The sequence below is a fragment of the Peromyscus maniculatus genome, chromosome 6, assembly GCF_049852395.1.
Source record: "Peromyscus maniculatus bairdii isolate BWxNUB_F1_BW_parent chromosome 6, HU_Pman_BW_mat_3.1, whole genome shotgun sequence".
NCBI classification, from domain to species: domain Eukaryota; kingdom Metazoa; phylum Chordata; class Mammalia; order Rodentia; family Cricetidae; genus Peromyscus; species Peromyscus maniculatus.
The window spans coordinates 84,836,807-84,863,234 of record NC_134857.1 but is presented as its reverse complement, the minus strand read 5'-3'; the positions used below and the strand labels follow the sequence as shown (position 1 = coordinate 84,863,234).

The following is a 26,428-nucleotide window of genomic DNA, read 5'->3' as shown; positions in this document are numbered from 1 at the left end:
ACCCAGATGGGCTTTGGTGATATCCAGATAGCTCCTAAGTATCCCTGTAACCTCTCTAAGATGATATGTTAAGGCAAAAATATTTTTTAATTTCTAAAAACTATTTTATTAGCATATATTGATTATACATAATAGGTTTCATTATGGCATTTTCATACATGTATGTAATGTAATTTGATCATATTCATTCCCTAACACCTTTATCCTTTTATCCCCTGCTACTCCCATTAATCCTCTTCCCAAGTAGCCTCCCTTCTATTTTTATGACCCAGTGAGTTTCATTAGGGCTATTTACAGAAGCACGGGCACCTTACCTGTGGTTACAGCACTGAAGAAGATGTCTCTCCATCCCCCAACTGTAGATGAATTTCTAAATGGTCTTATTAAATAAAAAACATGGAGCCAAATACAGGAGTGAAAGCCTTAGAGATCAGGGAAATAGGGAAAGCCACCAGCCAACCTTACCTCACCAACTCTGCAGCTTCCAAATGTGAGCTACTTCCTGTCTACCCACGCCTTTATATGCCTTGCTTTTCTACCCTCTCATTGGCTCTTAGCCCAGCTACCTCACTTCCTTGTCCCTGCCTGTCTGTACAGACCTCCAGGTCTCTATGGTTGGTACTGGGACTAAAGGCGTGTGGCACCACCCTTGGCTCTGTTCCCTAGTGTGGCCTTGAACTCACAGAGAGCCTGCCTGCTAAGTGATCGGGGACTAAGGGCGTTTGCTGCCTGACTTTGTTTACTTAAAATGACTGGCCTTTTCCCCCAGATCTCCAGGCAAACTTTATTTATCAAAACACAAATAAAATATCACCACATTTCAGCACAAATAAAATATCAACCACACCCAACAACCATTAACAGTGTGTAAATCCTCAGAGGGCCCCTTAAGCTTGACAATCTGCTCCACACATATGTATGTTTTACCCTATCTTTCAGGAATGTGTCTCCTGTGCTGACACTGCACAGTACCAGGCCATATATATACTAGAAAGCTATTGCTGCAGAATTATAGAGTTCCCTTGTCCTTCCATGTCTTATGCCCTGTTGCCTGCTCTTCATCACCTGTGGTTGGGACTTGAACAAGTTAAAGAAGAGTTATTTGAACCCAAGCTACTGTAACACTAACATTTGATCTGATAATCAAGATGGTGATTAAATCATCAATGGGTGAACAGCATATACAGTGTGGATGTACTAGAGAAAGGAATAATTTATGTCCTGAGTGGGACAGCTCAGATTTTATCACATTAATCAAAATGGCACACAATTTGCAATTTAGGAATTGTTTACTTTTGTGCTCTTCCATGTAACATTTTTCTTTATCATTGACCTCAGATGATTGAAACTATAGGAAGCGAGCTGTGGATGAGGGAAATGTACTGTATTTGTAAATATGTATCTCTCTCTCTCTTCGTTTTTCAGCAGCCAATTTAGATAAAAATGTAAAGTATAGGAAAAATAACAGCTTTGTAATTAAAACAACAGTCTTTGGGAGGCAGGGACAGGAGAATCTCTGAGTTTAAGGCCAGCCTAGTCTACATAGTGAGTTTCAAGCCAACCAAGGCTACAGAGAGACCCTGTCTCAAAAAAAGTAAATAAATGAGTTTATGTTAGTGTTTTACTGATTCAAGACTGAAATCTTAGAATGAAAGATGTAGTTTCTCTGTTTGTATCTGTTTATATAGTAGTTTGTATGCGTTAGGTATGAATGTTAAGTGTGTTTGATAATTTTCTGTTTTTGTGTATGTAACGTGATGCATTGTGAGAGTGAACAACATGAACGTGCATTAAGAGGCCAGAAACGGACATCAGGGGTGTTCCTCTGTTATTTTAGCCAGAGTCTCTCACTGATCCTGGAGCTCTGTTTCGGCTAATCTGGATGGCTAGCATGCTCTTGGGGATCTCCCTGTTCCTGCCTCCCCGAGAACTGGGGTTACAGATACATTTGGCTACATCTGCCTTTGACATGGGTGCTGGACATCCAAATGCAGGTCCTCATAGTTTCACAGCAAACCCTTATCCCACTGAGCCACATTTAGCCCTGTGATATTTGTCTAGTTCTAGATCAGTGGTTCTCAACCTGAGGGTTGTGACCCTTTTGGCAAACCTCTCGAAAAATATTTATATTATGATTCATAACAGTAGCAAAATTACAGTTATTGAAGTAGCAACAAAAATAATTTTATAGTTGGTGGTCACCACAACATGAGCAGTATTAAAAGGTCACAGCATTAAGAAGGTTAAGAACCACTGCTCTAGATGATATTACCAAGTTAATTTATAAAATACTTTAAAGGAGTTCCTTTAAAGCTATCTTAAGGAAAAAAAGAAAGCAGAAACAAAAAACTGGGCTGGGCAGTGGTGGTACACATCTTTAATTCCAGTACTTGGGAGGAAGAGGCAGGCAGATCTCTGAGTTCAGGGTCAGCCTGGTCTATAGAGTGAGTTCCAGGACAGCCAGGGCCACACAGAGAAACCGTCTCAAAAAGCAAAACAAACAAACAAACAAACAAAAAACACAACAACAACAAAAAAACAAGAAAAAAGAACAGGCACTTATGTAATTCTCAGAAACATAGAATTAACCCATGTACTTTTAAACTTTTATGGCTTGGATAAGCTGTGTATGAAAGATTAGTCTACTATTGTTGGCTTGATAAAAACAGCTTTCTTTTCAGAATTGTCAGTATTGACTGTGATGCAGACAGTTTTTTTTTTTTTTAAATATTTAGCATAAGCTGACATAGGGACAGTTACATGGCCCCTTGTCTTATTATTATTATTTTTTTTAATTTTATTTTATTTTACAATACAATTCAGTTCTACATATCAGCCACAGAAACCCTTGTTCTTCCCCCTCCCGCCCCTCTCCTCTTCCCCCCAGCCCACCCCCCATTCCCACCTCCTCCAGGGCAAAGCCTAGGACTGAGATCAACCTGGTAGACTCAGTCCAGGCAGGTCCAGTCCCCTCCTCCCAGACTGAGCCAAGCGTCCCTGCATAAAGCCTCAGGTTTCAAACAGCCAACTCCTGCACTGAGCCCAGGACCCGGTCCCACTGCCTGGATGCCTCCCAAACAGATCAAGCCAATCAACTGTCTCACCCATGCAGAGGGCCTAATCCAGTTGGGGGCCCCTCAGCCATTGGTTCATAGTTCATGTGTTTCCATTCATTTGGCTATTTGTCCCAATGCTTTATCCAACCTTGGTTTCAACAATTCTCGCTCATATAAACCCTCCTCTTTCTTGCTAATTAGACTCCCGGAGCTCCACCCAGGGCCTAGCCAGATCCCTCAGTCCTTAGATAGGGTTTCTGGCACGACAATTAGGGTGTTTGGCCATCCCATCACCAGAGTAGGTCAGTTTGGGCTGTCTCTCGACCATTGCCAGCAGTCTATTGTGAGGGTATCTTTGTGGATTTCTGTGGGCCTCTCTAGCACTTTGCTTCTTCCTATTCTCATGTGGTCTTCATTTACCATGGTCTCCTATTCCTTGTTCTCCCTCTTTGTTCTTGATCCAGCTGGGATCTCCCACTCCCCCAAGCTCTCTTTCCCTCGACCCTTGCCCTTCATTACCCCCACTCATGTCCAGGCTGTTTATGTAGATCTCATCCATTTCTCCGTGATGCAGACAGTTTTGCTCTATCTGGGTTTCTACTCAGGTTTGTGTGTTCACTGCATACAGGGTCTCTCCTGCTACCCTGCGGGTTAAACTCAAGTCATCAAGCTTGGCAGCAGGTACCTTTAACCATTGAGCATCTCACCGGCCCCCAAAGATATATTTGTAAAGTTGAGGAGAAAGTAATTTTGTGTTAGCATGGAGTTGCTGCAGAATGAAAATGGAGACCCCCCCCCCCCAAAAAAAAAAATTGAACAGATATTAGGAAGTTGGGAAGAATTTGATGTGGTCAAGCTGGCTAAATGGAATCAATTTGTTCTAAGAGTTTTGAGAAAACATTAATATTAATCGTTGTCCTTTGTACTGTTAAAATATGTTTTCTTTCATAAAATAAGGTTATCCAAGGGCCATCTGTCCCTGACTGTTCCCCATCTGTCTTTTCCTTCTACCTTCAGGATAGATAGAATGTAGGATCTTGTCAATGCTAAGTATATTTCTTAGCACTGATCCAGCTACACCTCCAGCCCTCTTTTTATTTTATTTTATATATGTTTTTAAAACACAGTGCCTTACTATAATTGACCAGGCTGGCCTTAAACTCCTGATCCTCCTTATTAAGCTCCTGATTCTTTGGGTTCCTTGACTTTATCAGGTTTTTGATTGAAGAAAACCAAGTCTTTTTGCTATTAAAGGAGCTAACTTCAAAAGAGTTGTATGGGGCTAGGGAGATTTTTAATTCATGAAGTGCAATTTCAGTGCATGCATACACACTTACATACCCACATGAACAGGAACATGCACCACCCCTCCCCAAACCACAATTATAAACTGAAGTTCTGTAACCTTTAAAATCCTTCATTTTGGCTAAATAGGTAGGGATTGTTTTAGTTTTATGTAATCCTGTATAGTCAGGTGTTCAAACCTTGTGTTTTTTTTCCACAGATTTCTCAAAATAAATTTATATAAAGTCTTTCTGACTTCAGATTAGCTTTGGGATCACTTAGATAACTCTTTGGAAATTTCTTTTCTCTTGTAATGCTAGATTCAAACCCAGAGCCAGGCAAGTGCTGTAGCACTGATCTATCCCTAGTCTTTATGATTTTTTAAAAAAATTTTATGCTGTATACTTGATGTGTGTGTGGGGAGGGAAAGCCTTGTATGCTGTGGCATAGTGTGGAGGTCTGGGACACTTTGTAGATTCTGTTCTCTCCTTCTACCTTTATATATGGGTTCTGGGATCAAACTCAAGTCACCAGGCTTTCATGGCAAGTATCTTTACCCACTCTTGACAGCTGCCTGAGCCTCCCCCCCTCCCCCTTTTTTTAAACAAAAGGTTATTTTAGTTTTTGAGGCTGGGACGTCCAAAATCATGATACCAGAAGATTATGCCACTGTCCCCGTTCTCTTCCTGGCTTGTAGGTGGCCTCTTCCCCTCTTCCTCAGATGGCAGAGAGAGTAGGCATGCACTCAAAAAGCAAGAGTGAGCTTCTGACGTCCTGAGCCCTTTTTATATGGGGCCCCTGTCTTAATTAGAGTTTTTATTGCTGTGAAAAGACACCATGACACGGACAATGCTTACCTCAAGTTATATATATATATATATGTTTTGAAATTATAATAGTTACATTACCTCTCACTCCCTTTAAAAAAAGAAAACCTCTTACAGGCAAGGGTGGTGACTCAGGCCTATAATCTTAGCAACTGGGGGGCTGAGGCATGAGGACTACCTCAATTCAAGGCCAATTTGAGCTGCTGAGTATTTAATTCATAAGATTTCAATAGCCTTGAGCACTGCGACTGCCCACATACACTATTTAACTCATAGTGGTTTCCTTTACTTTTCTTTCTTTTGCTTTCTACCCCTCACACACTGACTGTGCCTACAAGAGCCTAACAGTACACACACACCCCATGTCATTTTCTCCAAAGTGTATGAATACTACATAATAAAGTATTAATAAAAAATTTCTTTTAATTTATATGTAACTCTCTCATGAGCCTCAAAGTACTTAGGCAAAGTGTGAGGAGGAATACCAAAAAGCATAAAAGTTGTAATAAGTGCAGACTTAAAAGTATTTTAAGGGCTGGGTAGGTGGGTTAAGAGGTAAAAGCACATTCTAGGCTCCCAGGCTGATGACCTGAGTTAGATTCCCAGATCGGTGGAAGGAGGGAACCTCCATGCATGCACTGTGGCACTACCTCCCTTCCCATCAGGTTAAGAATAGAGCATTTCAGTCGTACACAAAGAATAAGTTGTAGTAATTGTAATTAAGTAAATTAAGTAAGAATATTAAGTAAATAAGTAAGAATAATTGTAGCAAGCAAGCAATTCCCCAAATTGTTTGCTTGCTCTGCCAAAGGATCATGGAGAGAAAAGCACTGATTCTTCAATGGGATCTGTCTGATAGACCACTTTTTTTTTTTTAAAGTTGCTCTTACTCTGAGTCAAAGTATACATTGCCAGAAGGCTGAAGTGCTTTCAGTCTTGATGAAATAATTTGAAAATAACAATATACTTCCCACAATAAAGCTCTTTCAGTGCTTCAAAATCGATGATTAGCCTTTGCCCACAATGTTTCAAGATTTTAAACCTCAGGAATACAAGGATGGTCCATGACTGTCCATATACCTTCCACCTGGATGTCCTCGTTATTAACCTTCTGACAAACTTACTCAGTCCCCTCTTTCTTTTCTCACTCTCACTTCTGCACTCTCTACACATACATAGTTTTTACATATACATTGTACATGTAAAAGTCTTTTGTTGTTTGCAGGACGTTTAAAAGCTGAGGAGACTGTAGACTTGGCTTGGGGGTTAAGAACACTTTTTGGTTTTGCAGAGAACTCAGGTTTGGTTCTCAGCACCCACATGATAGCTCACAACTATCTGTTTCTCCAGTTTCAGGGGATCTGATACCTTCTTCAAACCTCCTCAAGCACCAGGCACACACACAGTACATATGCATACACACAGGAAAAATGTTCATATACATTAAGATAAAAATTATAGACATCATGATACTTCATTCCTGAGTAACTTGGCATGTATTTCCTAAAAACAGGGGCATTTTTACATAGCTACAATATCATTTTCATACTCAATGCAATTAACATTTATAAAATTATAGTATCTAGTAGATTGCTCATCTTCAAATTTTTCCAGTTTCAGAAATATCACCCTGGTTGGAGATGCAGCTTAGTTGGTAAAGCGCTTCCTAACATGCCTGAAACTCTGGGTTTCGTCCCCAGCACCGTGTTAAGCCAGATGTGGTGTTACATAGCTGTAGTCTCAGCACTTGGGAGGTGGAAGCAAAAGGACTAGAAGTTCCAGGTCATCCTTGACTACACAGTGAGCTCAAAGCCATCCTGGACTATCTGAGTCCCCGTCTCCAGCAGACAGCACACACATGTGTATACACATACTACAATATACACACATGTATATCCCTCCCTGTTTAGAACTCCCAACCCCAAACAAGAATCATGTGTCGGTGGGTGTCATGGTGTATATCTGAGATTGTAAGTTTGAGGCCAGCCTGGGTAGTATAGTAACTCTGTCTCAGAACAAACAAACACGCATGCTTGTATGCATTTCATGCTATTGCAGTGGCTCTTTACTTGTCTTCAATCTAAAAATGGCTCTCTTGTCCCTCATTCTTTTTTGAAGTTTTTCATAACACTGACATATTACTAAGGCTAACTGAGTTTGTTTTCTTACAATTGATAAACTTTTTTGATAAGAAATGCATAAATGTGTAGCAAAGTTATACAGAAGAAACTAGACTAAAGCTAAAATGAAAGGTTCTTTTCTTTGTTTTCTTTCTGCAGTGTTCTGAACACAAGCAGTTTGCTCTGTGATTGTCATTTGAAGTGGCTACTTCAGTGGCTGGTGGATAACAACTTTCATCATTCTGTGAATGTAAGCTGTGCACATCCTGAATGGTTAGCTGGGCAAAGCATCCTGAATGTGGACCTGAAAGATTTTGTCTGTGGTTTGTATTTCTGTTTTCAAATTTTTAAATTTCTGTTAGCTATTGTAACAACAAAATAAAGGGAATGAACAAAAGCAAAACAAAACAAACAAAAACCCACCCCAAATGGCTTTTGACAGTCCATCTTATGTCCCTGTGGTGTAGCTCTCCAAGCCATGTCTCAGGGATTGCTTTCGCAAATGCAGGCTACATTTTGTATTCTTTGACTTAGTGTTTCATAAACAATTGTTTTCCTCACTGTTCTTGTTTTTTTTTTTTTAATGCAAGGACCCTCTCAGTGGTCCCTTCTCATTGGCTTTAATGGGAGTGTGAATGTTGGCTTTAATTTGAGGGCAATTATTAACTTTAGGATAAAACTTCAGGATTATTAACTTGAGGATTAACTTCATAAGTAAGATTTCTGAATCAATATGTATTTTTTTTCATATGAAGACTTTTAGTAGATTTTGAAAAGAACCATCAAGAACAATTTTGAAAAGGCATTACTTTATAGGGCCATCAGCATTGTTATAAGTGTATAACAGTATGTCTTTATAATCACCAATGTCATTTTTTGGATGTAGTTTCTTGGTAAAAGAATAGACCACTTGGGATTGTCGTTCTCTCTTTTCACCATGGGGCTGTTCAGGGAGCAAGTTCATATCAGTAGGCTTGATGGCAAACTCCTTTACCCACTGAGACATTTCACTGGCCCAGGTGCAATTTCTTTTCTTTAAAAAAAATTAATTTATCTTTATTTTATGTGTATAGGTGTTTTGCATGCATGCATGCCTGTGTACTATGTGTGTGCAGTGCCCAGGAGACCATAAGAGGGTGTCAGATCCTCTGGAACTGGAGTTGCAGGTTGTTAGCTCTGTTGTGCCCCTTTATGGAATTTCTTAGGACTCAAAGTGGCAGCATATCTTTAACACAGTAGAGATAGTCATAAACAGGATGTCCTGAATATAACATTTATGATTTCAAAAATAAATCTATTTTTTTCTTCCTCAACTTGGAGAGTTTTCTTTTATAATTAAATCTTCTTTCCAATGAACTGAATTCTGCTTACACTGCTCCACATTCCCCTTTGACTTTTACATAGTTTTAAATGTAAGGCATATTACATGTTTTGAGACAAGGTCTCACTGTGTGGCCCTGGCTGGTCTAGAATTCACTGTGCAGACCAGACCAGGTTGGCCTGTCTCTGCTTTCCAAGTGATGAGATTAAGGGTGTGTGCACTCTGCCTCATACTTATTTTTTAATACAATTCCAGTTACACCCTTTAAGGTACAATGGAATGTTACTTAGTAAAGATGCTGGTTCAGGATTTCTGTAGCAGCCTCTCTGAATCCATAATGTTGTTATTTATGAATCCATAGTGCACTCGCCAATCCTAAACTAGTTTTCACTTGTGCATTTATCCTGTTTGAATTCTTGACTATTTTAATGTTGAAACTATGTACAAAGTACTTTCAAGTCATGCATTTATTAGTAGTCTCCATGAAAAAGAGTTTATATCCCCATTTTCTGTATTATACAGAAAGGATAATGGTTATTATAAACATTTTGTATATGTATTGTTATATATAGGACATAAATATCATTATGTGTGTATATACATGGTATGGTAGAATTAGAACTTACCTTGAAATTCTTCTCTAAGGTTTCTTTCTCTCCACCTCTTCACATGCATTGGTAATGCTTAGGAAATGCATGGTAAGCATCTAAGAGTCCTCAGGGATGGATGTAGGAAGAATGCTAGTGCTGACATCCAGAACCTGACTTCTAGTCTACCTTCTGCCACTGCCTAATGCCTTGAACAAATGTTTAACTGGAGTTCATTTTCTTCACCTTTAAACAAGGGATTGGATGATGCTGGAGAGATGGCTCAGTGGTTGAGAGCACTGACTGCTCTTCCAGAGGTCCTGGTTCAGTTCCCAGCATCCACATGGCAGCTCACAACTGTCTGTAACTCCAAAATCGGACACCTTCACACAGACATACATGCAGGCAAAACACCAATGCAAATAAAATAAAAATAAATAAATTATTAAAAACAAAACAAACAAGAAACCAACAACAAGGAATTAGGCTCTTTATAGTATCCTTCAATCTTAAACCCCTGTGAATGAAGCTTACGGTTTTACAATATTTGTATTAAATTGAATCTGAAGTAAAAATAAGTAACTGACTTGGCCACTATTGCATTTATTCCTTTTAGATGATTTTCTGAAGCCTCAGCTAAGGACACATCCTGAAAGCACAGTTGCTCTAAGAGGTGTTAATGTGACTCTGACGTGCACTGCGGTAAGCAGCAGTGATTCACCCATGTCCACTGTATGGCGCAAGGACAGTGAAATCCTGTATGATGTGGATATCGAGAATTTTGTTCGTTATCGGCAGCAGGCTGGAGAAGCTCTGGAATATACTAGTGTCTTACACCTCTTCAATGTGAACTTCACAGATGAAGGGAAATACCAGTGTATTGTTACTAATCACTTTGGCTCTAATTATTCGCAGAAAGCCAAACTGACTGTGAATGGTAAGGAATTGTACTACTTGACTTTTGAAATACTTACTTTTTTGCTTATTTATATATTTCTAGAACATATGTCATGACTATCTGGCCTATCTGGCCATGCTGATGGGCAAAAGTACTTGAAGTACTTTTTACATCTGAATTATAAGTCACTTGACCAAGAAAATTAGGTCATGCCCCACATTTGGAGGGAGCTCTTAGTGTTGTTATCTCTTGGTTGTGGTATATGGAAGGGGTGGACTTTTGGATTACCCACCTATACCTACTGTCCTACATTCTTTGTCCTAGGAGATGCTTTTCTTCCATTTCTGTTTCTCTCTCTCTCTCTCTCTTTTTTTTTTCCCGAGACAGGGTTTCTCTGTAGTTTTGCGCCTTTCCTGGAACTCACTTTGTAGCCCAGGTTGGCCTCAAACTCACAGAGATCCGCCTACCTCTGCCTCCCGAAGTGCTGGGTGGTGCGCCACCACCACCCGGCCATTTCTGTTCCTCTTGAAGGCATTCTTTTAATGGTCTGAATTTTCTTTCCAAAACCATAATTCTTTGAAAACTATGGATTTTTTTCTAACATGTTCACTGTCCTCTAACCGTTGAGAGTGTTTTGGACATCTCCCAGGCCAGTGGTCTCTATAGTTCTCCAGATAGGGCCAGAATCATTTTGAAAAGAAACCCCTCCTATGGTTATAGAAAAGTTTTCCAGAGCTTGGTTTATTGTCTAAGAGATTGAGTAACTACAGTGTTTTAGGCTGTGAGCAACCAAAAGATGTACTTGTGCCCTGTTCCTGTTCTTTATTTAATTTCTAGCCTTTTTTTATTTTTGTTTTTAGATTTTATTTTATTATTTTATGTGTATGAGTGGTTTGCCTTCATGTATGTCTGTACCACATGCATGCCTGGTGGCCATGAAGGCCTGAAGACATCATTGGATCTCCTGAAGTAACAGACAGTTGTGAGCTGCCATGTGGGTGCTAGGAATTGAACCTGAGTCCTGCAAGAGCAGTAAGTGCTCTTAACTACTGAGCCAACTCCCCAGCTCTGTACCCAACTCCTGTGTTTCTTCAATGCCATTTTTAAAAGCATAATGAAAACAAAACGAACAAAAAGCCTGTGGTTCTCTTGACCCCTGTTGGTGTTGGATTGGGAAGCCTCACTTAACTTTCCAAGTGGAAGAGTGATATTAAACATCAAGTGCTAATCTGGGTTCAGGAGAGATTTTGGCTTTCTGACTTCTTCCTGTCAGCATGGTCAGATAGGCATGGCGTGTACTCTAGAAATACTGTGTTACCTACATGCTCCACATGCTGAAGTGCTGGTGAAAAAGATGCTTTCAGAAGCTGGGTTCCTTGTCAGTCCAGAGAATATGGCTTTTCAAAGAAATGGAGCATTTTACATCTAGATTTCGCCTGTTAGATTAGTAGATTTGTCTGCTTGTGCATGCTTTCCTTTTGCCTACTTTCTCTGTAATTTTTTTTGGAACAGAGATGCCCTCTTTTCTGAAAACTCCGATGGATCTAACTATTCGCACTGGTGCCATGGCCAGATTAGAATGTGCGGCAGAGGGGCACCCTGCACCTCAGATTTCCTGGCAGAAAGACGGTGGTACTGACTTTCCTGCAGCCCGAGAAAGACGAATGCATGTCATGCCTGAGGATGATGTCTTCTTCATTGCCAACGTTAAGATAGAAGACATGGGAATCTACAGCTGCATGGCACAGAACATAGCTGGAGGCCTCTCAGCGAATGCCTCCCTCATTGTGTTAGGTACGCTTACTGGGTTAGGACCGCTGTTCTCCTGGAGCCTCGGGGAGCTGCTCAGGCCTTGAAAGGCAACAAAAACAATTTGGAGTGTTTGGTGTGAATTTTTTTTTTTCAGTTCTTTTTTGTTGTTGTTCTTTTCTTTTTTGTTTTTGTTTTTTGAGATAGTGTTTCTCTGTGTAGCCCTAGCTGTCCTGGAACTCACTCTGTAGAACAGGCTGGTCCAGAACTCACAGAGATCTGCTTCCTTCTACCTCTCAAATGCTAGGATTAATGGTGTACACCACTGCCATCTGGCTAAAACATGTTTTTTTATATAACACGAATCCAAGGCAAATTAAGCTGTTCAGGTCTCTGTTTTCTTAGATACTAGAGTTTTGTGGGGTTGTCTCCTCCTCCTTTTCCTCTTCCTCCTCACCATTCTATAACCCAGGAGAACTCTATAACCCTGGAGAACTTATTATGTGTTACAGATGAGCCACTTTGACCTGACTGTCAAAAACCTTTATTCAAAAGAAGTGTGTTAATGTGGGGGCTGAGGCAGAAGAATCAAGAGTTCTAGGTCAGCTTGGGTTATATAGTTGAGAACCTGCCTCAGAAACAGCAGAAATCCCTAGCACTAATGACTGGCTTTACTTTCTTTTTGAAATAGGTCTTACTGAGTTCCTGAGATGGCTATAAATTTGTAATCCTTTTGCTTTGGCCTCCTAAGTCAAGTAGATGGATTTACAGCCATGCATCACCACAGCCAGTTCATATTTAGATTTTTATTACCCAGAGACAGGGTTTCTCTGTGTAGCTTTGCGCCTTTCCTGGAACTCACTCTGCAGACCTGACGGGCCTCGAACTCACAGAGATCCGCCTGCCTCTGCCTCCTGAGTGCTGGGATTAAAGGTGTGCGCCACCACCGCCCGGCATTCATCACACTCTTACTAGTCTCAGTTCTATAGGATTTAGGAGATCAGTTTCCTAACTTAGTGTTTTTCACCTCCTATAGAGACACCGTCATTTATTAGACCTCTGGAGGACAAGACCGTCACCCGAGGCGAAACGGCAGTGTTGCAGTGCATAGCTGGAGGGAGTCCTGCTCCTCGCCTCAACTGGACCAAAGATGATGGGCCACTCCTAGTAACAGAACGACACTTCTTTGCTGCAGCCAATCAGCTTCTCATCATTGTAGATGCTGGCTTAGAAGATGCTGGAAAATATACCTGCATTATGTCTAACACTCTTGGGACAGAGCGGGGACATATTTACTTAAACGTCATTTCATCCTCCAATTGTGACTCTTCTCAGAATAGCATTGGACATGAGGATGATGGTTGGACCACAGTTGGCATTGTCATCATTGTGGTGGTCTGCTGTGTGGTGGGCACGTCTTTGATCTGGGTCATTGTAATCTACCACATGAGAAGGAAAAATGAAGACTATAGTATCACAAATACAGGTAAGTGGGACCCAGATGACACATGGCATATTCTTAGGAATGTAGGATTTAGTAAAAAATAAGAAGCTGGGAGTGCTGTGATTGATTACTTGATAAGAGATGTAAGGAAGTTCTTCTGATAAAATACTCAGCTTCTTTGAGATAACTTATTTGGGGAAATAGTTTTAAAAATTTGTATATACTATATATACTTCCCCCTAAATTTAGCTCTTAGAATTGTATTACAGATACATTTTCTTGTTCTTGTGGAGGTTTTGTTTGTTTGTTTTTTGGATTTTTGAGATGGGGTTTCTTTGTGTAGCCCTGGCTGTCAGCACTTGTTCTCTAGACCAACCTGGCCTTAAACTCTGCCTCCCGAGTGCTGGGATTAAAGGCATGTACCACATGCCCAGTTTGTTCTTTTCTTTTGAGAGGAGCTCAGTGGATGGCCCTGGCTGGCCTGGAACTCACAAACTGGCCTTGAGTTTGCAGTGATCCTCTGTCTCCATCTCCTGTGTGCTGGGATTACAGGTGTGGTGAACCATGCCTAGCTGAGTTATATTTTGTTTTGTTTTTGCACTTTCTTTCCTTAGAGCCTAAGGTTCATTCCTGCCATAATTTGTTTTAGGGGAGAGTTGAATCCTTCCTTATGAGTGAGTAGGTCTTTTACCCCACTCACCCCAGGATCTGCAAGAGAAGGGATCCAGGTAGAGAGATTATGAAAGTGTAGCTATAGGTAAGATTTTAATCTTCAGTGTTTTTTCTTTTGATAACCCCTCATCCCCAACCCTCCACTAGTAATTGTGGGAGTGAACCTACAGCCTGTAAATGTTAGGCAAGCACTTTACCACTGCTGCACCAAGTCACACTTCTAAAATGAAACTCTGAGAAGAACTTTAGTTAAATATATATGTGTGTGTGTGTGTGTGTGTGTGTATACATACATATATATATATATATATATATATAATACACACATATACATATACACACACACATACATATATACTAAGGGAAGTATGAAGAGCTGTTGGGGTCCCAAGTCCATACCATTTTCCAGACCACTGTCAAAGTGGAGCACACTTATAAAATTGCCTTCTGAATGTTGACTTCGACTGCCTGAGTTTGAGAGTTACAGATGTCTCTTTACAGAGGAACTTAATTTGCCTGCAGACATTCCCAGCTATCTGTCTTCCCAAGGAACACTGTCTGAACCGCAGGAAGGCTACAGCAACTCTGAGGCCGGCAGTCATCAGCAGCTTATGCCTCCTGCCAACGGATACGTACACAAGGGCACCGACGGTAGGCACTTTGCGGTTCATAGTTACAACTTCAGCCTGTTCCACTGGGTTTATTGTTCAGTGTATAGTTTTCCCATTAGCCTGAAGCAAGATTTTAAGATAAAATATTTAGAACATTTAACTTCATACAAAATGGAATGAAATTGACTATAAAGTCTTTTTTTTTTTTTTTGGTTTTTCGAGACAGGGTTTCTCTGTGTAGCTTTGCGCCTTTCCTGGAACTCACTTGGTAGCCCAGGCTGGCCTCGAACTCACAGAGATCCGCCTGGCTCTGCCTCCCGAGTGCTGGGATTAAAGGCGTGCGCCACCACCGCCCGGCTTGACTATAAAGTCTTAACCAGAGAAGAAGGCCATTTTACAAAAAGAAACACATTACCCTTAAACAGGGATTGAAGGACATGGCTGAGCCTCCTGGATCTTTGTCATTGTAAAAAGAGGATGTTCTAGAAACTTTTTTCAAGTGTTTCTTGCCCTTTTAGAGATGAGCATCCTTTAGATAACATCCAAAGGGCATTTGGTTCTCCTTCTGACAAGTATCTACTTAGTAAAGTTTAAAGGGCAAAATGACTCTCAGCCTATAATGGAGAACTTCAGAGAGCTATAAAATGTCCCGTAGTAAAGTGACTAGAACCTCTTCTTGCCCTTCCCTCCTCCCAACCTCACTTCTGTAGAAAGTGACAGACACAGGAGGTGGATCTGGCTAGGGATCGTGTGAGCAGCTCCTGTTGCTTAACTTCTTGACTCATAGAAGTAACATGAGCTTATATGCTTTCAATTGCTCAAGCCAAGTTGTATTTCAGAGCAGAGGTCCAGACCTATCTTGGATCCCATGGTTGGAGTTTAATCTCTCCAGGCTAGACAGAGACAGAGATTTAACATTAGAATTCAAGAGTATGGGCTCTGAAGCCAGAGTGCCTAGGTTTACACTTCAGCTTTCTCTATAAAGTGGAGATGAGAATTCTATCTGCTTCATAGGGATGTTGTGAGGGGAAAAAAATGAGTTAATTGCATAAAGACCTTGAAATTTCACCTGTTTTATAAAGTAAGTGTACAGTAAATGCTACAACTGTTGAAGAAAGTTGATCGTGACAAAGTTATGCCTTAACAGAAAAGCATTTGGGTTCTTTCCCATGTTGTTATTAGGTGGCACCAGTACCCGGGTGATCTGTTCAGATTGTTATGACAATGCCAACATCTACTCGAGGACCCGAGAATACTGTCCGTACACCTATATTGCTGAGGAGGATGTTTTAGACCAGACCCTGTCCAGCCTCATGGTTCAGATGCCCAAAGAGACATTTTTGTCAAATCCTCCCCAAGATGCTACTACTCTGGAGAGTCTGATACCATCAGCAGAGAGAGAGCTGTCTACCTTTCCCACCAACCATGAGAGGATGAATGAGAAGCTTCCCTTCTCACAGATGAGCAGTGGTAACAGGAGCTTTGGATTTCACTTTCCCTGACCTGCCTTTCTGTTGAATCGATAGCACACTCATTTCACGGGAAACAAACAAATTAGTATACTAGAGTAATTGCCATTGTTAACTAGTGTCAACTAGAGGTCTTTACTTATCTTCATTTAAATAGTGGAGATTTGAAGGGCTAAACATATGGCATGAGAAACCTAAAATGTTTTGTTTGGTTGTTCTTCTGTCGGGCAAGCCATCTTGGCATCATATCGCCCATGTCAGCAAAACAAAGCTCTTTCTGGACCAATCAGCCGTCACTTCCTCTCAGAGGAAGAACATGGGGAATGGGACACAGGGCAAAAATTGCAGGGTCACAGACAAAGGTATGGTGTTGCTTCCAGGGACGGTTCTGGCAGCAGTAAATGATCTAACACGAGACTGAAGATGTGCTCTGTAAGAGACCAGTTCTAAAGATTTCTCAAGAGGTCAGAGAATAGCACTGTCATTGAAGGTAGTCTCTTAGCTTTACGTTCAGTGTCTTGAAAGAATTAAAGTACGAAACCTCTTTTAACCTGTGGGAAGTCTTCATTTGAATCTGTTTTAAGTACAGAGATTGTACAGATGAGACCGCCTTGGATTGTCCATTCTTTGCCTTGGGTATCCTAATTAATTCCACACAGGGTGTGCTAGCATCCCTTAGCGTTACCTTAGAACTTGTTAGACATGCAGTTGTGTTAGACCTAGTGAATCTGAATTCAAAGTTTAATAAGGTCCAAAGATTACTTATATGCCTTGTTGTTTTTTTTTGTGTGTGTGTGATGGTGTCATGCTCAAATCCAACACTTAATTCTCCTGCCTTGCCTCTCAAGTGCTGAGGTAACAGGCAAATGCCAGGATTATGGGCATGAACCACCTCACGTGGCTTGTATTAAATTGTTTTTGTTTTGTGTGTAACTGTATGCATTCATATACGTAGAGACACATGCATGGGGAGACTAAAGGAGAATGTCTATAGAGTCATCCTCCATTGCTTTTGAGCCTAGTTTTTGAGACAGGGTCACTTTTGTAAACCTGGAGATTGCTGTTTAAGCCAGGCTGACTGGCCAGCAAGGTCCTGGGATTCTCTTGTCACTGCTTCTCTATGCTGGAGTTACAGTCATACCTGACCTCGCCTGGCTTTTTATGAGTGCTGGGAATTTGAACTCAGGTCTTCTTGCTTTCACAACAAGCCCTCTCACCCACTGAGCCATTTCCTCAGCCCCCACATGCATATTGAATTTTGAGAATTCTGCACTAGTTTACATTCTAGGTGAATTTTGCTTTCATTTATGGGTGTTTGTTTCCAGAATGTTAGACTAACTTTTCCCAAAATATGTCATGTGCTGTGTGTGTATACACACGTATCATCCTTCTACCTCTATTTTTTCAGTGCTTTGGCTACAGGTGTGCATCACCACACCTGGTTCAGAAATGCACATTTTTTAAACCAAAGTACAGATAATCCGATTTACTAAGAGTTATGTTAGTTTGCTATTTGTTTCTTTTCTTCTTTTTTCTTTTTTCTATTTTTGTTTTTTTTCCAGACAGGGTTTCTCTGTGTAGCCTTGGATGTCCTGGAACTCACTCTGTAGCTCAGGCTGGAACTCACAGAGATCCGCCTGCCTCTGCCTCCCGAGTGCTGGGATTAAAGGCGTGCCCCACCAATGCCCGGCTGAGAATGGTTATTTTTAAAACTCTTTTTCTTTGGCTTTTTGAGACAAGATTTTGTTAAGGAGCCCTGGCTGGCTTAGAATATGCAATGTAGACCAGGCTAGTCTCAGTTTTGTGGCAATCCTGCCTCTGCCTCCTGAGGGCTGGGACTGTATACTTCCATACCTATCCTTTAACTTCTATGACTTACTTGAGTGTATTGGAGGGATGTACCACAGAGTACATACCAAGGTCAGAAGACAGATTTGTGGAGTCAGTTCCTGCCTACTTTTCTGTGGATTCTGGGGTTTGAACACAAGTCCCTAGCTTGTGTGGCAAGCTTCTTTAACATCTGAGCCATACAGTAGGCCCACATTCAGCTTTTAAAATGTCTTTAAAGAGGGACTAGAGCACTGGTTCTCAACCTTCCTAATGCTGTGACCCTTTATGTTGTGGTGACACCCAACCATAATTATTTCGTTGCTCCTTCATAATTAATTAATAATTAATTTTGGTACTGTTATGAATCACATGTAAATATTTGATATGCAGGCTGTTATTCGACCTCCAAAGGAGTGCAACCCACAGGTTGAGAATCACTGAACTAGAGATGGCTCACTGGTTAACAGCACTGGCCACTCTTCCAGAGGACCCAGGTTCAGTTCCCGGCACCCATATGGTGACTCACTACTGCCTGTAACTCCACTTCCACGAGATTTGATGCCCTCCTCTGACCTCCACAGGCACCAGGCACATGTGGTGCACAGACACACTGGCAGAACATCCATACATATAAAATAAAAATTTAAAATATATTTACAGAAGTGACAGCTCCACTGAATTAATGATTATTATCTGTGTGTCATAGAACTGTCATTACAATATTCCTTTTCCATGTGTCTAGAATTTTGTACTGTGTTTTTGTCTCAGGGTTTTTATTGCTGTGATGAAACACCACGACCAAAGCCAGCTTGGTGAGAAAAGGGTTTCTTCCGCTTACAGTTGCATATAACAGTTCATCAAAAGCAGTGAGGGCAAGAACTCGAAGCAGGGCAGGGAACTTGGAGGCAGGAACTGATGCAGAGGCCATGGAGAGTACTATTTCCTGGCTTGTTCCTTGTGGCTTGTTCAGCCTGATTTTGTAGTCTTAGTGGCTGCACATGAATCTACTCATATTTTATCCTCTGCCACCACACAGCCCCTCAGTCAGCACCCAGCAGCCACTCAGGCTGTGGTGGGGCTTCCAGTCCTGTGGCCATGGTTAAGTCTCTATCACTCTATTTATTAAAAAGACTCAGAAGTCAAAGGCTGGGATGAAAACCTGCTAGCCAGAGATGCTGAGTAGCAACCAGCTGACCTTGCTTTTTGGCTAGAGACACTGCCAGAGACATGTCTCTTCCCTCATCCCAGAACCAAGAGAGCTCAAATTCCAGTCCCTACCCTTTCCTTCATGTGCATCTTCTCTATCCAAATGGATGCCTTCTCTATGGCCAATTCTTGTTAGCTAGTCACTGACTCGGCCCCCTGATTCAAGGTATAACTTTATCGGGCAGTCTCGGGAATGTCAGAGTGTGATCAAAATATTCTACATTAGTCTGCTTTAAAAAAAAAATCTATTTAACTTTATTTTTATGTGCATTGGTATGAAGGTGTCAGATCCCCTGGAACCGGAGTTACAGACAGTTGTGAGCTGCCATGTGGGTACTGAGAACTCTGGGTCCTCTGAAGAGCAGCCAGTGCTCTTAACTGCTGAGCCATTTCTCCAGCCCCACAGCCTGCTTTTTTGTTATAGAACCCAGGACCACTGCCAAAGGGATGGCATCATCTACAATGATGGTCTGGGTGGTCTGGGGCCCACCCCCATCCATCACTAATTAAGAAAATGCTGAATAGGCTTGCCTACAGCCCCATCTTAAAGAGGTTTTGTTTTGTTTAAGTGTGTTGTTGGCACTGGAGAGCTGGCTCAGCTTTTCTTTCCCTTAAGATTTATTTATTGTTTTTTCCTTAAGATTTATTTTTATAGTGTTCTGCTTGCATTTCAGAAGAGGGCACCAGATCTCATTATAGATGGTTGTGAGCCACCATGTGGTTACTGGGAATTGAACTCAGCACCTCTGGAAGAGCAGCCAGTGCTCTTAACCTCTGAGCCATCTCTCCAGCTCCAGAGATATTTTCTTAATTAAGATTCCCTCAAATGACTTCAGCCTGTGTCAAGTTGACATGAAACTAGCCAACACAATTTTCAAAGCAGAAAAACTACTAAAATAACAGGTGAAAAACAGCAACATGATTTCAGAAATTAGCTTATTAGTTCTGTTGAATATAAAGATTTGGTGGTTCCAGTTTTTATTTTTAATGTTGGTGTTGTGATCTCAGTGTCCTCATCAAGGATGCTGGGCAACTTTACTTTTTTCTTTTTTGGTTTTTTATTTTATTTTATTTTTTTTGGTTTTTTGAGACAAAGTTTCTCTGTGTAGTTTTGGAGCCTGTCCTGGAACTCACTTGGTAGCCCAGGCTGGCCTCTAACTCACAGAGATCTGCCTGCCTCTGCCTCCCGAGTGCTGGGATTAAAGGCGTGCGCCACCACCGCCCGGCTTTTACTTCTTTTTGGGGATTGGGTTAAAAGGCTGGAGAGATAGCTTAGGGATAAAGAGCATTTGTTACTCTTAGAACCTGGGTTCAGTTCCCAGCACCGACATGGCAGCTCACCCAGGAGATCCAGTTCCATTTTCTGGCCTCTGGGCAGACACACATGTGACACACAAACATATATGTAGGCACAACACCCACGTGCATTTTAAAAGGGTATCAGGCTTTCGGGAATTAATTGTGAAATTCCTGTTGTTACTGATGGTATTTCTTGTTTCTTATTCTCAGAAATATTCCAGCGGCCGCTGTGGAACATGAACAGAGAACTAGGCCTACTTCCCTTTCCCCAGCAGCCTGTCCTTGACTCACCACAGCTTCAGCGACATGAGGGCCTGGCAGAGAGGGATCCAAACTGCTCTTCCCCTGTGTCCTGCCACAAGTTACATGACCACACTTTCGATTTTAGTAGGACTCGGAACATTCAAGATGGTAGTGAAGGCACATGAAGCCCATTCAGGAGGAAGTCTGAGCAGAAACTCCAGTTAGTTAATTTACTACCTCAGAGTTGAGAAGAAACCCAAAGTCAGCACTTGCATTACTCTTTGCTTCAAATTATATCTGACCACCCCAAAGTAGCCCTGATGTTTGGGCTTACACCGTTGAAGAAAAGTTAGTGGCTGACAGATGTACCACAGAAATGTGTACCGTGTTGAGAGTACACAGCCCTGGGGAAGACGATATGGGCAAGCATCCCTCCAGATGGCCCCACAGGGATGTGCCCAGGTGTGCACCGCCCGTCATGAAGAGTGTCGTTGCTGCTTAGCCTGCTGGATTGCCCGGTCCTCAGAATGGTCATGGGAAAGCATCACTACTTTGACATTCTACTTGGCCTTCCAAGTTAGGAGCAGAGATACCTTCTGAGCTCTCCTAACTCCGACTGGGATTCTCCTGTGGTGTTGAACAGAGAATGGAGGCTGAGGCTTTGATATTCAAGGTCTTCAGCTAGAATCCAAGTTTTGCTGACTGGTACCAGAGCAAAGGCTTTTGTATTCTTGTGTGTGTATATGCGCGTGCGTGCATGCTGTGTGCGTGCGTGCGTGCGTGCGTGCGTGTGTGTGTGTGTGTGTGGGGGGGTATGTTTGTTTTGTCCCTATAACCAGGGATGTCATTGTAAATATATGTGCATTTATAAATAATTTTTCTACTCATTGACCTTGTGTGTTGGCTACAGTGTAAATACTTTTGATATGCCCAAATTATATATAATGTCTATCTGGTTACTGTCTGGGCAGCAACTTCTCAAGATCACAGGTTTTACATAACTTAGTTTAATGAGGTCTACAAACTCTGTTTAAAGCTCTAAGACTATTTGTTACGAAGCTTATGTAGAGAGGCGGGGTACTTAGTGACTGTGTGCTCACAAACTCAGTCTTGGTGTAATGAACTGTTTGCTTCATGCCTGAAGGTCCATGCATCCAATCCCTTGCCATCTGTTTACAAGTGCCGGGTGATAATCTTGTTCTAGCATAAACGTCTAGCTCTTCCAGAGCCCAGCACCCTTGTCGCAGCCCTGTGAGCATAGAAGGTTACTTATTTGGGGACTGTCTTCTGTCAGCAAAGTACTTTAATGACAAGGAAACCAAAGATTGTTCTTTTTTATGTTTACTTTGTTTTTAATCTCCTTCATGAATGTAGCATATTAAGAAGGGAAGTGTGCTCTTGGGAGTAGATCCCACGGAATTTCCTGTACTCTGATTTAGTGTGGTCCTTACTTTATACCAGTTATTATTGAAGCCAAAAAACTTTCTTGAATTTCTGGTAGCAAAAAGCTTTATGTAAACAAAGAATGTTAACACTAATGAAATGTCATGTGCTTTCAGTCTGTCCTTTGTAATACCAGCTTCCTGCTAGATGGCTCTGGACTTTTAAAGGTGTCTATTTATAAGTAACTATATATTTTTAGAATTCCAAACTCACTTAGCTTTTTGTCAGAAAGATGAATTTCTGACTTTTTTCCATGCTTGTTTTAATCTTTAATTTTTCTTCCTCAGATAAAAGTGCTGTTAGCTTTTTTAACTTTCTTTTTCAATTTAAATTGTCATGATTTCTTCATTTCCGCTTTGAACCTTTCAAATATTATAGTCTTCTCATCTCTTCGGATGCTTTCTTCTTTTTGGGCTGTCTTCTAGTTTAGCGTGGTCTGACTAGGAATTAGAACCCGGCCCCTTCCTGGCACTGCTCTCGCTAGCTGTCTATCTGACTCCTGCGGATGGGAAGAGGCTGTTCACCAGCTCTAAGCCGCTCTCCAGCTCCCTCCAGGAACCAAGAGGATTGTGCCACTTCAGTAAAGAGCTGCCTTGTGAACTGTTGTCTAGATCAAGGATGCTGCTGCTTGCTCTAACTTGAGCTGTATTTATTTTCCCAGTACAGGACTAATGGTCTAAGAAATGCTCAGGGGAGGGGGGAATGCTCTGCTTTTAAACAGTGTCAGTAAACAAAGATTCGCGTCTGAATTGAAAAATTGCCTTTTGTCTTCTGGAGCAGCAGTACTCCAGCACACAGGGGCTCAGAGTGGAGGTGTGCTGCAGCCCATGTGTGGCTGGCCATGCCACTTCTGTGGTCAGTTTAGTGCTCTGTCAGCTGGGATCTGTCAGGTAGAAAGCAGGCCCTGACGCGGTCCTCTAGAAATACTTTATCCAGGACATCACCCGGAAGCTCCAGCAGTGGCCTTTCTGCTGGGGTGTCAGTCTGGTCTTCTGAGGGTTGGTGGGATGTTGGACCAGCCCTCCCAGATATCCCTGGCTTCCTTAAATAACTGTTAAGGAAAAGAGCCTGCCTGCTTCTGGTTTAAAATAACAATAGATTCTTAGCCAGGCCGAGGTGGTGCATGCCTTTAATCCTAGCACTCAGGAGGCAGAGGCAGGTGGATCTCTGTGAGTTCGAGGCCAGTCTGGGCTACAGAGTGAGTTCCAGGACAGGCTCCAAAGCTACAGAGAAACCCTGTCTCAAAAAATAAACAAAAAACCCAAACAAAACTACAATATATTCTTAACTTAGAGAAAGGAATTCCTGAAAAAAAGTCTTTGCACAGGTTTGACCAAGCAGTCTCTACCCTCCACTAGTGATAGAATTGGTGTCTCCTCAGTGCTTCCTCCAGGCCGGACAGGGTTCACCTAGGACTAAGTTAATCAGGGACATTGCAGAGCAAGGGAGACTGAAATCCTGAGAGAAGTAGTCCATCCCCCGGCCAGTTCCTACTTCATTTTTGTGGGACAAATAAGTTCTCTTAATTTGTTGGTGCCCCTCTTGGACTGATTCTACACACAGAGGCTTATTCATAATTATAAATTCCCAGCTTTAGCTTGGCTTGTTGCTAGCCAGCTTTTCTTAACTTTAAATTATCCTATCTATTTGGTCTCTGGGCTTTTACCTTTCTTTCTGTACACCTTTCTTTCTTACCCTGTTGCTGGTTGTGAACCCGGGAGGCTGGCCCCTGATTTCCTCCTTTTCCTCCTCCTCCTCCTCCTCTTTCTCCTCCTCTTCCTCTTCTCTTGTTCTTTCTTTTTCTCCCAGATTTCTCCTTCTATTTATCCTCTCTACCTGCCATCCCCACCCTTCCTTTCTCCTGCCTTGCTATTGGCCGTTCAGCTCTTTATTCGACCATCAGGTTTTTCAGACAGGCAAAGTAACACAGCTTCACAGAGTTAAACAAATGCAACATGGAAGAATGCAACACATCTTTGCATCATTAAACAAATGTTCCAAAGCATAAACACATGTAACACATGTTAAAATACTTTTCTCCAACAGGGGACTTTCACTCTTAGTTGGCTGAACATTGCCGGGTGAGGGGTCGTGAAGGACCGTTAGTCTGCATCAAGCAGTTTCAGCACTGTCAACCTGTGAAAAGGGGGACACGAGAGAACTCTTTATTTACATCTTGTTGTAGGAAGTAACAGACACCGTCTCCAGAGAGGTGTAGAGTACATGTCTTAGTCTAATAGCGACCCTTCTCTGGTAATGTAAGTAGTCTGCCTGTTGCGGGGAGGTTTGTGCAGACACTAATCTAGTCATGCTGAGGAGGGTTCTTCGGTGGCGTGGAACACGGGCAATATCACTGTAGCATCTGCAATGTTATTATTAGCTTGAGAGTTTGTCCTTTGATCTTTGTGTTGGTTTAGTGCACTTCAGATTTTTTTTTTCTAAAACTAAGCCATTTGGGACTTTGGTTAACAAAGGAATCTGATCTGTGTTCACAGGTAAAAACATGAAATGGTGGCATTATTTTTCTGGAAAAAAAAAACCCTATACTTTCTACACAAGTGCTATTACTCTAACAAAAATTTAAGCCTGTGTTGTATTATAACTCTTTACTCTGATTTTTGAAAAATATTACTAATTTTTAAAGCCCCCACTGGCCTTGAACTCTCAGTCTCCTGCCGCCTCCTCTGAAATGTGGGCACTATAGGTATGTCTGACTTGATTAATTTTTATTCTTGCCTATGGAGCCTAACTGGAGTGGAGGTGTTATTGCAGCGTTCAGTTTTATAATGTTTTACCAAGTATAAGAGGCTGGCCTTTTCTCATTATTGGATACCACTGACATGCTACAGGGGTAAGGAGTATCAGGTAAGTGTGTCTGTTTCCCCAGTGCTGGGCTTTGAACCTGCAACTCTGAATGCCAGCTGCATATTCTCCCACTGAGCTCAGACCCCATGTTTGTTGTTCTCTTAGACATGTTCCATCTTTGGGCCTTTTTTGTTTTGGTGTTGGCAGTCCTGGGGATTGACTCTGTAGGCTCCTGTGTACCAGACAAGTGCCCTACCTCTGAGCTGCAGCCTCAGCTGGCATGTTGGTTTACTGCAGAGTCATGGGTGGTTATAAAAACAGTGGGACCATAAATGGCTGAGCTGGGTTTTTTCTGTTAGGTGCTCTCTGCCAGTCCAGTCTGGTGGTGTTCTGCCACCTCCCTTTCTACTTTAAACTTTTTGTTTGGAACATGATCTAAATATATAGCACTTTGCCTGGATTTTCTTTTTTTGTTCTTTTTGGACATTAGTTCATTGACAGAAGTACCAAGTTTCTGAATTAGGGATGCATTAGGAATTGTACTTAGAACATCTGAAAACCCAAGAACCACTTGTAGGCTTTGTGAAAAGTTGGGAGGGGAAGGAAAGGTTGGTGTATGGTATCCTAGGAATCAGACGCAGGCAAGCACTCTGCCAGCCGGTGTGCTTTAAGTTACGGTTTGGATCCACTCCCTCTCAGTGCAAACATTATTTCTTGGTAATCATCACGAGGTGGGTGGTGTGAGGGTGAAGAGCAGCTTGACTTGTTTGTGAATATTGATGGATGTGAAGTGATCTTGTCTGAGACTGTAACTGTTTTCAATGAGAAGCTGATCTTCAGGTGGCCAAGTGCCCTTGAAGTACGTCCTGGCTGCTGGAGATGGCCTCTTCACCCACGGAGTGACTTCTCCTCCCTGCTGTCCTCTCTTCTCTTTTCCCATTAGAGGATGTGGGGCTGAGCAGCCCTGGTGTAAGACACCTCTAAAGAGATCCAAGCCACGTTGTTCAGTGTGGCTGTTTCCTGGTATCGATTATATTTTCTCACATAAGAATGTATATTTTATAGAGCATGTGTTCGTCCTGTCTACTGTAATGTCAATAAAGCAAAAACATGATTCTCTTGTCTTGCCTAAAGTATAGGAATGAATAGTGTGTTTTGTTTGGGGCCTTTTGAGGGGAGTTTTTGAATAGTTAAACAAGTTAAAATGAAATTGCTTTTCCCTTGTTGTCACCAAGTCCTACTTTCTGTGCCTGGTGCTGGGAGCACCCTGGAACTGAGCTGTGCGGCACAGGCACTGTGTGCTCTCCTGCTTGTCCCTCTAGAGGTCCTCTGTGGTGCTAGGTGCTGGGAGACAAATGGGTTTGAGAGTCATGAAGAGTTCTCTGCAAGGAGAGAATTCAAGTGTAGCTGGAGAGTTTTCTCTGTCCAGCTACATTCAAGGGCAATGTTTTCTAGTTTGATGAAGTCTGGTTAACGTGGTCTTTGAGGAATGTCAGTATTCTGTAACTTTGTTGCTCTACCACCTCGGGCTTGGTCACTCTGGGGGTCAGCTCTTTGAAGACCA

General features: G+C 41.9%; 1 protein-coding gene across 2 annotated transcripts in view; it reads left to right on the top strand.

Moving 5' to 3' along the window:
* The window catches only part of Lrig2 (leucine rich repeats and immunoglobulin like domains 2), a 63,302-nt gene extending 37,324 nt beyond the window's left edge, over positions 1-25,978 (top strand). The window contains exons 12-18 of one of the 2 annotated variants that reach the window (XM_042279642.2): positions 7,447-7,610; positions 9,812-10,132; positions 11,606-11,887; positions 12,879-13,328; positions 14,460-14,609; positions 15,752-16,039; positions 20,584-25,978. In XM_042279642.2, coding sequence (XP_042135576.2) covers positions 7,447-7,610; positions 9,812-10,132; positions 11,606-11,887; positions 12,879-13,328; positions 14,460-14,609; positions 15,752-16,039; positions 20,584-20,801 — 1,873 coding nt within the window. In that variant the 3' untranslated portion in view covers positions 20,802-25,978. The remainder of the gene's footprint in view (positions 1-7,446; positions 7,611-9,811; positions 10,133-11,605; positions 11,888-12,878; positions 13,329-14,459; positions 14,610-15,751; positions 16,040-20,583) is intronic. The other variant, XM_042279643.2, reaches the window with a different exon arrangement.
* The last annotated feature ends 450 nt before the right edge of the window (positions 25,979-26,428 follow it).